Below are 12,356 nucleotides of genomic sequence, written 5' to 3'. Positions count from 1 at the left end.
AGAAAGGTGGGGTGCAGAACTCAAATTCTAGTTAAGAAAACCAGACTTAATGGTCTGACTGAGACTGGAGGAACCCCGGAAAGCATGGCCCCTGGATTCTCTATCAGCCCAGAACTAAAACAATTTCCGAGGCCAACTCTTATAGACAGGGATTGGACAGGACTGTGGGACATAAAGTGATACTCGTGAGGTGGGTGCCTCTTAGCTCAAGTAGGTACAAGAGACTGAACAGGCAGCTTCTGTCTGGAGGTGAGATGGGAAGGCAGAGAGGGTTAGGAGCTGGTTGAATGGACATGAGGAATCAGAGGTGGAAAGGAGGAGTGTGCTGTCACAGTATGGGGGACAGCAATTAGAGTCACATAATAATGTATGTGTAAATTTTTGTATGGGAAAAAAAAGAATATGAAAAAGCAAGCCACTGACTGGGAAAATTACTGGCAGTACAAAGAACTTACATCCAGAATATATAAAGAACTCCTACAAGTTAACAATAAAAAGACAAACCACCCAAACTCCCATCCCTCCACCACCCCACCCAGAAGATGGGCAAAAAATGCCAACATATGCTTCACAAAAGAAGGTATACATTTGGCCAATACACTAATAAAAAGATGCTCAACATAATTAGGCATCAGGGAAATGGAAATTAAAACCACAAAGAGAACCTATTTCATATCCGCTAGAAGAGCTGAGGATTCGCTGTGTGGAGCAAACAGTTAATGCACTCCCCTGCTAACTGGAAGGTTTGTGGTTACGTCCACCCAGAGGCACCTTGGAAGAAAGGCCTGGCGAATCTACTTCCAAAAAATCAGCCACTGAAAACCGTTATGGAGCAAAGATCTACTCTGACACACATGGGGTCATCATGAGTTGGAATCACCCTGACGGCAACTTTTTTTTTTTTTTTAGAATAGCTGAAAACAAAAGACCAAGAATACCAAATTTAGGGGAGAATGTAAAGCAATTGAAACTCTCATCCATTGCTGGTGAGTGTGTAAAATGGCACAACCACTATGGAAAACTATTTGGCATTTTCTAATGAAGTTAAACCTACACCTACCCTTTCACCTAAAAAAATGAGAACATGTCCACAAAAAGATTTGGAAAAGAATCTTCACAGTGGCCTTACTCATAATTGTCTTTGACAGAATGTGGTATATTCACATAATGGAATATTATTCGGAAATAAAAGAGAATGAACCACTGATAAGACAACAATATGGATGAATCTCAAAGAAATTATGTTAAGTGAAAGAAGTCAAACATAAAAGAGTACATATTGTGCGAAGGTCAAGAACAGGCAAAACTAATACATACTGATGGAAATGGGGAAGTAGTTGCCTTGGAGGGGAGGGAATTGCCGAGGAAGAAGCAGGAAGAAGCTTTTGGGGGTGATAAAAATGATCTATATTTTGCTTGGGTTCATGGTTACATTGTTCTTGCTGTTAGGTGCTATGAAGTCGATTGTGACACATAGCAACCTTATGTACAACAGAACGAAACACTGCCTGATCTTGCGCCATCCTCACAATCATTGCTATGTTTGAGCGTGTTGTTGCAGCCACTCTGTCAATCCATTTCACTGAGGGTCTTCCTCTTTTTCACTGACTCTGTCCTGTACCAAGCATGATGTCCTTCTCCAGGGACTGGCCCCTCCTGATAACATGTTCAAAGTACATGAGACAAAGTCTTGTTATCCTTGCTTCTAAGGAGCATTCTGGCTGTATGTCTTCTGAGACAGATTTGTTCATTCTTCTGATCAAAAACAAAAAATGCAAACCCATTGCTGTTGAGTTGATTCCAACTCATAGCGACTCTATAGAACAGAGTAGAACTGCTCCCCATAGGGTTTCCAAGGAGCAGCTGGTAGATTCGAACTGCTGACCTTTTGGTTAGCAGCCTTAATTATTAACCACTGTGCCACCAGGGCTCCATTCTTCTAACAGTCCATAGTATATTCAGTATTCTTAGCCAACACCATAATTCAAAGGCATCAATTCTTCCTTGGTCTAAGGAGCATTCTGGCTGTACTTCTTCCAAAACAGATTTGTTCGTCCTTCTGGCAGTCTGTGGTATAGTCAGTATTCTTCGACAACACCATAATTCAAATGATCAATTCTTCTTCAGTCTTCCTTATTCATTGTCCAGCTTTCACATGCATATGAGGCAATTGGAAACACCATGGCTTGGGTCAGTTGCACCCTACTCCTCAAAGTGACATCTTTGTTTTTTAACACTTTTAAGAGGTCTTTTGCAGCAGATTTGCCCAATGCAATACGTCATTTGATTTCTTGACTGCTGCTTCTATGGGCATTGATTGTGGATCCAAGTAAAATGAAATCCTTGACAACTTCAATATTTTCTCCGTTTATCATGATGTTGTTTATTAGTCCAGTTGTGATGATTTTTGTTTTCTTTACGTTGAGTTGTAATCCATACTGAAGGCTGTGGTCTTTGATCTTCATCAGTAAGTGCTTCAAGTCCTCTTCATTTCAGCAAGTAAGGTTGTGTCATCTGCATAACACAGGTTGTTAATGAGTCTTCTTCCAATCCTGATGCCACATTCTTTTTCATATAGTCCAACTTCTTGAACTATTTGCTCAGCGTAGAGATTGAGTAAGTATGGTGAAAGGATACAACACTGACACACATCTTTCTTGACTTTAAACCAGGCAGTATCCCCCCTTGTTCTGTTCGAACGACTACCTCTTGGTCTGTGTACAGGTTTCTCATGAGTACAATTAAGTGTATGAGAATTATCATTCTTTGCAATGTTATCCGTAATTTGTTATGATCCCCACATTTGAATGCCTTTGCGTAGTCAATAAAACATAGGTAAACATCTTTCTGGTATTCTCTGCTTTCAGGCATGATCCGTCTGAGATCAGCAATGATATTCCTTGTTCCACGTCCTCTTCTGAATCCAGCTTGAATTTCTGGCAGTTCCCTGTCCATGTACTGCTGCAACCGCTTTTGAATGATCCTCAGCAAAATTTTACTTACGTGTGATATTAACGATATTGTTTGATAATCTCCACATTCTTTTGGATCACGTTTCTTTGAAATGGGTACCAATACGGATCTTTTCCAGTCAATTGACCAGTTTCTTGGCATAGAAAGTGAGCACCTTCATTGCTGCATCTGTTTGTTGAAACATCTCAGTTGGTATTCCGTCAATTCTTGGAGGCTTGTTTTTCACCAATGCCTTCAGTGCAGCTTGGACCTCTTCCTTCAGTACTATCAATTCTTTAGCAGGTGCTGCCTCCTGAAATGGCTGAATGTTGACCACTTCATTTTGGTACAGTGACTCTGTGTATTCCTTCCATCTTCTTTTGATGCTTCCTGGGTCATTTAATATCTTCCCTGTAGAATCGTCAGTATTGCAATTCAAGGCTTGAATTTTTTCTTTAGTTCTTTCAGCTTGAGAAATGCCAAGCATGTTCTTCCTTTTTGGTTTTCTATCTCCAGGTCTTTGCACGTTTCATTATAATACTTTACTTTGTCTTCTCAAGCCAGCCTTTGAAAATCTTCTGTTCAGCTCTGGTCTTCCTGGTTGAAAAAAAAAAAAAGTTGTCATAGAGTTGATTTCAACTCATAGTCCCTGTAGGGCAGCATAGAACTGCCCCATAGGGTTTCCAAGGAATAGCTGGTGGATTTGAACTGCTGATCTTTTGATTAGCAGCCGAGTTCTTATCCACTGTGCCACCAGGGCTCCAAGGTCTTCCTGGTAGGCATATAGATATTATCCTATCACTGACAGTGTTGTACTTCAGGATAGATCTTGAAATGTTCTTTTTGACAATGAATGCAATGCCATTTCTTTTAAATTTGTCATTCCTGGTGTAGAAGACCATGACTGTCCAATTCAAAATGGCCAATACCAGTCTAATTCAGCTCACTAATGCCTAGGATATCCATCTTTAGGCATTCCCCCTTTTTTTTTTTTTTTTTTGATGACTTCCCCAGTGTTCTTAGATTCATACTTCATAATTCCATGTTCCAATTATTAATGGATGTTTGCAGCTGTTTCTTCTCATTTTGAGTTGTGCCACATCAGCAAACGAAGGTCTCAAAACCTTTACTCTATCCACGTCATTGAGTTCAACTCTACTTTGAGGAGGCAGCTCTTCCTCGGTGGTATTTTGAGTGCCTTCCAACCTGAGGGGCTCATCTTCTGGAACTATATGAGACAGTGTTCCACTGCTATTCATAACATTTTCACTGGCCAATTTTTTAAGAAGTAGATCACCAGATCCTTCTTCCTAGTCCATAGTCCATGGTTGCACAAATACATATAATGTTGAAAACTCATCAAATTCTACACCTAAGATCTGAGTATCTTACTGTATATCAATTATGCCCCAATTAAAAAAATAAAAATAATTATACATGTGTTCTTCCCTGAACTGTCAATGTCTTTGTGAAATGTGGCATAGTAGAAAGAATTAGACTTGGAGTCAGACAAACATAGGTTCCAACCCAACTAATACAGGAAGGACCTTGTGTAGCTCACTCAGCTTCCTTCGGTTTCCACCTCTGCAGATAAAAATACCTAACTCACAAATGGCAGTAAGGATTAAATGAAAGATCAATTATAAAGTATCTGACCTAGTACCTATCACCTGGGAGGTTCCTAATAAACTTAGCTATTTTTTTAATATACATATTTTTAAATAAAATGGAGTCCTGAGGGCTCAACTAAAAATATTTTTTCTGTGCTGCTTTGCAAATGATGCATATGTAACTTAAGACAAAAATTCAAAAATCAGAAGGAAAAGCTGGACAACTATAAGTTAAAGGAATCACTCTGGTCTGTGAGGGAGCCTGTGGACACAGCTGGTAGCTATCATTTACTTGTGATTATTATAAGAAAATCTGGCACCTTCTGTGATCACACACAAATCTGTCATCATCATGTCCTACCTCATCTCTTACCAAGTGTCAGAGGGAAGGGAAAAGGCATTTGGAATGGGGACGAGAGTCAAAAAGCTATAATTACTGGAGGTGGTCAGCCTCTGCTTTTCTAAAGGAAACTCCCATTTTTATCTTTCCAGATGTCTCCATGACAAATTACTTATGCAGTTTCAAGACTAATCTGAAGTTTAGATTAAGAATTAATGGAAGAGAAAGCACTGAATGGAAATGCACCTTTAACCTCATAGCTTAATCCCTGACCCTGTTCCTCTGACTAAGTCATCTTTCATTTCTCCACCTGGTCCACTTTGGAGACTCAGAACCCTTGGAACACCCCTTGAGAGACGCTCCTCTCTTGTCCTCTTGGCTCTGCTTGGAGCTTGCTGAGGAGGCAGCCCACCCCTTAGAGTAACTCCTCTCAGGGATTTTTCTGGCAGATCCAGCTGGCCTACAATAGCCCCTCTTCCCAGGCTATGGTCCAGGGCCCCATTTTGGCCGCCATTCCCACCAGTTATTACAATAAGTGAGTTGAGAGAAAATGAGATTTAAAGAACCTCTTTGCACCATGAGCTAGCTTTCTCTCTGTGTGCTACTTAAGGAAGCAGACAGGCAGCTCACCAGAAAACAGCTCCTGGTGGTCTTTGGCCATGTCTTCTCCAGCCCATCATCATTTTCATCTGGGGCTGTCATGACATTTCATTTCTTTCTGCAGTGCCTTTTTGGGAGCCTGGTAACTGGACACATTGTTCTGCCACCTGTGGTCACTTGGGAACAAGCGTTCAGAGACCCCAGTGTGTGATGGCCAATGGACAGGAAGTGAGTGAGGCCCTCTGTGATCCCCTCCAGAAGCCACTGGCTGGATTTCAGCCCTGTAACATCCGGGACTGCCCTGCCAGGTATGTGTAGTCACTCTTCTTTTCTCATCAAGTTTTTGCTTGTTTTAAAAGGTGTGGTAATTTGGACCTAATAATAAAATAGTTAAGATTTATTTAACACAGTCATTCTGCTAAGCTCTTTAAAGGATCACTTTACAATAACCCATGAAGTAGACATTGTTATCTTCTTATTTTCCTGATGGGAAAACTCTCCTAGGTCACACAGTTACAAGGGCCAGAATCCAAGTGTGATTTGAGAGTCTCTGCTCTTAATCGCTGCTCGAATCTGCTTCCTGTACTCACAGTGCCAACAGCTCCTTGAGAGCATTGTTGTTAGCTGCTGTCAGGTTGGCCCCACTCATGGCAACAGAACTAAATGCTGCCTGGTCCTGCACCACCCCCATGATCAATTGCAGATCACACCGTTGTGCTTTCATTGGCTGATTTTCAAAAGTAGGTGTCCAGGCCTTTCTTTCTAGCCCATCTTAGTCTGGATGCTCCACTAAAACCTGTTCAGCATCATAGCAACACACAAACCACTATTGACAGACAGGTGGTGTCTGTGCTGAGGTGCATTGACCAGGAATTGAGCCCACGTGTCCCGCATGGGAGGCGAGAATTTTACTATTGAAACACCACTGCCTCATCTTGAGAGTGTCAGGAGGCTGAACTCATGGGTTTACCTAGGAGGCAATGCAGTGGGTCAGAATCACCAGAGGCACTTATTAAAAACATAGTTACCTAGGCTCTACCCTAGGAAAAAGCATTAATGACCTTTTTACGTAGTAAGATCCTACAAATCAGTAATAAAAAACGTCTAAAATCAAAACTCATGATCTCCACCAAACCTGATCTGTTTCCAGTGTTCCAGATCTCAATGAATGCATCCTAGACTCTTCTCGTTCTCTCACTTCCATCCACTTTTTTCAGTCTCCACTGCCACCACCAGAGTCCGAGCTACCCTTATTTCTCACATGGACTATTCTAGTAGCCTCCTAATGTCTTCCTCCTGTAACATTTTCTCCACTCTATAAATAGAACCATCTTTTAAGACACATTTGATTAACACCAAGTGCGTTAATCATTTACACGACCCAGGGACGCACTCGGCTGGTAACAAAAAGATTGGAGGTTTGAGTCCATCTAGAGGTGACTCATAAGAAAGGCCTGGCATCTACTTCTGAAAAATCAGCCATTGAAAACCCTATGGAGCACAGTTCTACTCTTATACACATGGGGTCACCATAAGTCAGTGTCAACACAACAACAGCTGGTTTTTCTGGTGCTCTATATTTTTAATATTTTCTTATTGTTTTTCTTCATAGCTCTTATCACAATCTGCCTGCCTTGATCCCCCACAAAACTATGAGTTCTATAAGAGTACACTTTTGGCTGTTTTGCTCAACACTCTATTCTCAGCACTTAGCACATTTTTAATGCCATTATACACCCTCTCAAAATATTTTTAGAATGAACAGTTGAATAACATAGATGCTAATAGGTAATTGGCCAAATTGCAGCACAATCCACAGCAAAAAAAAAAAATCAATTAATAATAGTAGCATTCGTTGAGCACACACCTGTGAGATAGATACTTGCAGATATTTACTGATCACCTACTAGGTGCTAGGCACTTTTTTTGTCACTGGGATAAAAAAAGTGGACTGTTTTTACTGATGTGAAAATGGAAGCATACAGCTCACTGCTCTTGTGAAAATGCCCACACTAGATTCAATTATCTGTGCCATGGAGGAGAGTGGGAGGTAGGGTCACAATGCCTAACAAAATAGTTCCTGGAAGGCTATGGATATTGTAGGCACTGTGACTGACATGTCCACCAGTACCCATTGTAATTCTTGCAAGGAAACTCTTGTGCTAAGAATCACCCTCAGGAAATAGCAAACTGATCCTACAGTGTTGTTGTTGTTGTTAGGTGCTATCGAGTTGATCTTAACTCATAATGACCCCATGTAACAGAATAGAACTGCCCCATAGGGTTTTCTAGACTGTAATCTTTACTGGAGCAGATCACCAGCTCTTCCTTCCGTGGAGTTGCTGGGTGGGTTCAAACTGCCAACCTTTTGGTTAGCAGCCAAACAACCATTGTGCCACCAGGGCTGCCTAATCCTATAATAACTAGGGTGAAATTGATCCAAGAAAGCTGCTTTATGTCAATTCCTGACTGTCACCAAATAGAGAGAATCCATTTGGGAAATTTATCAATCAGCCTATTTATTAAACATTCTCAAGCATTTGTATGCTCCTAGAATGAATAGAGCCATACACTTTCATACCTAGAAAAGACCACAGAGGTCATCTAACCCCAATCTCCCTCTGCATCAGGGGTCCTTAACATTTTTTGCCATGAACCACTCTGGTAGTCTAAAGAAACCTATAGATCCCTCCTCTAAACAAGATTTTTAAATATATAAAACACAATGCATTTGATTACAAGGAAAACTGGTTATATTGAAATACAATTATTGAAATATTAAAAATGTGAAATATAGAAATAGATACACTTCTCTATAAACACACTAAATAACAGGATCTAGTGGAACCTGAATGTTGAAATAGTGGTGAATACAAATTATATTTTGAGATATCTGTCACCACTGTAATGTGATGTGAAAATAACTAAAGTTCAGCTAGAGCTTAATGACAATAAAGATATAATTCTTTTCCTATCCCACTGCATGGACATCTTGAATAACCATAGAATAGACCTCAGATTAGGGACCCATGCCCTGCAGTTCCCCAGCAACAGTTTAAACATCTTCAACAGCAGAGAGCTCAGTATCTCACAAGGTGCCCAGTTCCAAGTTCACACTCCTATAATTATTAAATCACAAACTTTAGAGTTAGATACACCTAGAATCAAATCCCAGCTCTGTTGCACGTTAGTTATGTGACCACAGTCAAGTTATTTGCCTACTGGACATCCGTTTCTTCCTTAGAAGAGTGGAAATAACATGAGAATTACATGAGCTAACACGTAAGTATCTTGCAGAGGGAACAACACGTTGTTGTTAGCTGCTGTCGAGTTGGCCCTTTACTCACGGCGACCCCACACACAACAGGATTGGACCAATGTGAACCATAGGGATTTCACAGACTGGTATTTTGGAAGTAGATCGCCAGGCCTTTCTTCCTAGTCTGTCTTAGTCTGGAAGCTCCACTGAAACCTGTTCAGCATCTTAGCAACAACGCAAGCCTCCACTGACAGATGTAGCTTGAGGTGAACTGGCTGGGAATCGAACTTGGGTCTCCCACACATAGATGCCTAAAAAAATTTTTTTTGTCTCTTTAGTTTCAAGAAATTGAAATCACCTTTTTGAAGTTACCATCTAACTTTGTCCTAGCTACCCTCTGGAGCCACACAAGGGCCAGCTCTTCATAAACTTGAAGACAGCTCCACCCCACCCCTATATTGGTCATCTTGTCATGGTGACTCTGTTGTTCCTCTGAGTAAAAGAAAACCGGAGAATAAGGCTAGGAGTTGTCTATTCTGCTGCCGGTTCCCATAGAGATGTGTAACAGCCTTGAAACAGCCACCATGTTAGGATCAACTTTGCCTTTCGAAGACACTTCCTATAGGTCTGACATACCAGTCCTTACTAAGGTCTTGTAGTTTTTGTTCCTAGGTGGTTGACGAGTGCGTGGTCAGAGTGCTCTGTGTCTTGCGGTGAGGGATTCTGCAGTCGGCAAGTAACATGCACACGGACAAAAGCCAATGGGACTGTGCAGGTGCTATCTCCGAGAGCGTGTGCCACCAAAGACCGGCCTCTGGGGAGAAAACCATGTTCTAGTCATCCATGTGTTCAATGGGCCATAGAACCAGGGAACCAGGTAAAGCAGACGAATCCAGTGTGTTGTCAGTTCTATAATCATCACCTTGTTTCTAATAAATATTTATCTTAATTTTGTAGAAAATCTGGTTGGTCTCTAAAATGAATATATGTCTCTGAACTCAAGGTTTGCATTTGGAAATAGAGTCTCTGTCTTTGGATACAAAGGTGAAGCAGGTTTGGGTCCTTCAAATGTAGTGGCCCAATAACAGAAGCCCCAAGATAGACTGGTTTGTGGCAATAGGGATAAGAAAAACCTTCAAGAAAAGGAGAACATTAGAGATATCTGCACAAGAATCTCAGAACTCATATCCAAAATGCCACCTTGAATAATATTATAAAAACATTTAGGTAAAATTTTTAAATAAATGTGTAGGAACCCATAAGAAAAAATAGAAAACATTGTTGAAATATGTAGAGGAAAGGTTATGTAAATAAAAGACCTGCTGTATTCATGAATGGAAAATCTCAGTGCTCTAAAGATGTCCATTCTCTTAAATTAATTGATACCCATAATAGAATGCCAGTTAAAATCTTAGTAGAACTTTTTGGTTGAACTTGACAAGATACTTCTGACATTCATATTAGAGAACAAATAAATGAGAACAAGAAATTTTTAGAAAAACAGAAATTATTGGAAGCGTGTCAAACCATACTGCAAAGCTGTCATAAGTAAAATACTGGGAAGAGATGTGGGTCATGGGTTAGAATTACAGCACAGACAAAGACCCATGTGAAATGTATTTAAAGTTCCAAGACAGTTAATCACAGGGGAAATAATGGTTTTAAAAATAGATGATATGAAATTATAAACATTGTTGAAAGAAATTAAAGAATACGTAAATAAGGGGAAAGGCATTCCAGAGTCATGGGCTGGAGACTTAACATTGTTAAGATGGCAACACTCCCCAAATTAACCTGCCAATTCAATGCAATCCCTGTCAAAATCTCAGTTGGCTTCTTTATGGAAGTTTCAAAGCTGATCCTGAAATTCATATGGAAATACAAAGGACCCAGAATAGCCAAAACAATCTTAAAAAGGAACAAGGTTAAGACCAGAATTAATGGTCTGACTGAGACTGGAGGGACACCAGAAGCCATGGCCCTGGTCTCTCTGTTAGCCCAGAATTGAAACCATTCCCAAAGTCAACTCTTCACACATAGATTAGACTGGACTATAAGACATAAAATGATACTCATGAAGAGAGTGCTTCTTAGCTCAAGTAGATACATGAGAATAAATGGGAAGCTCCTGTCCAGAGGCAAGATGAGAAGGCAAAAAATGACAGGACCTGGTTGAATGGACACGGGAAACCCTGGCTAGAAAGGAGGAGTGCGCTGTCACATTATAGGGAGAGCAGCTAGGGTCACATTACCATGCATATATAAATTTTTGTATGAGAAACTAACTTGAACTGAAACTTTCACTTAAAGCACAATTTAAAAAAAAAAAAAGAACAAGATTGGAGGACTCACACTTCCCAGTTTAAAAGTTATTACAAGGCTACAGTAATCAAGACAGTGTAGTGCTAGCATAGGCTAGACATATATAGATCAGTGGAATAAAACTGTGAATCTAGAAATAAGCCCATATGTCTATGCCAATTGATTTTCTATAGGGTTGCCAAGACCACTCAATGGGGAAAGAATAACCTTTTCAACAAATGATGCTGGGACGACTGGATATCCACAAGCAAAAGAATGAAGCTGGACCCCTACCTCATACCATATATATAAATTAACTCAAAATATATCAAAGAGCTAAAATTGTCTATAAAATTCTCAGAGGACATCATAGGCATAAATCTTTGTGACTTTGGGTTAGGCAATGATTTCTTAGATATGACACCAAAAACACAAGCAACAATAACAAAAACAAAAAAGCCCAGATGGATTGAACTTAGATTGAACTTCATGAAAATTTAAAAATTTTGTAATGCAAAGGACACCATCAAGAAAGTGAAAAGACAACCCACAGAATGGGAGAAAATATTTGTAAATCATACATCTTATAAGGGACGTGTATACAGAATATATAAAGAACCTTTCCAACTCAGTAATAAAAACACAAATAATCCAATTTAAAAAATTGTCAACGGATCTGAATAGACATTTCTCCAAAAAAGATATACAGATAGCGAACAAGCACATGAAAAGATGCTTTCCTCATTAGCCATCAAGGAAATGTAAATCGAAATCATAATGAAATACCACTTCACATCCACTGGCATTTGTTGTTGTTGTTAGGTGCCATCGAGTTAGTTTCGACTCACAGTGACCCTGTGTACAACAGAACGAAACACTGCCTGCTCCTGTGTCATCCTCCCGATTGTTGCTATGTCTGAGCCCATTGTTGCAGCCACTGTGTCAATCCATCTTGTTGAGGGTCCTCCTCTTTTTTGCTAACTTTCTACTGTATCAAGCATGATGTCCTTCTCCAGGGACTGGCCCCTCCTGATAACATGTCCAAAGTATGTGAGACAAAGTCTTGCCATCCTCACTTCTAAGGAGCATTCTGGCTATACTTCTTCCAAGACAGATTTGTTTGCCCTTCTGGCAGTCCATGGTATATTCAGTATTCTTCACAAACACCATAAATCAAAGGCATCAGCTCTTCTTTGGTCTTGCTTATTCATTGTCCAGCTTTCGTGTGCATATGAGGTGATTGAAAATACCATGGTTTGGGTGAGGTGCACCTTAGTCCTTAAAGAGGCATCTT

The 12,356-nt window shown here is 40.2% G+C and overlaps 1 protein-coding gene across 1 annotated transcript in view; it reads left to right on the top strand.

Annotated features, from left to right (window-relative positions):
• The window catches only part of ADAMTSL3 (ADAMTS like 3), a gene marked incomplete at its 5' end in the record, with an annotated part of 256,278 nt that overhangs the window by 235,541 nt on the left and 8,381 nt on the right, over positions 1-12,356 (top strand). Inside the window, 2 exons of the mRNA XM_023741699.1 lie at positions 5,627-5,810; positions 9,434-9,638. Coding sequence (XP_023597467.1) covers positions 5,627-5,810; positions 9,434-9,638 — 389 coding nt within the window. The remainder of the gene's footprint in view (positions 1-5,626; positions 5,811-9,433; positions 9,639-12,356) is intronic.

The sequence above is a fragment of the Trichechus manatus genome, unplaced genomic scaffold, assembly GCF_000243295.1.
Source record: "Trichechus manatus latirostris isolate Lorelei unplaced genomic scaffold, TriManLat1.0 scaffold00186, whole genome shotgun sequence".
Classification (NCBI taxonomy): Eukaryota; Metazoa; Chordata; class Mammalia; order Sirenia; family Trichechidae; genus Trichechus; species Trichechus manatus.
This window is presented reverse-complemented; position numbering and strand designations above follow the sequence as displayed.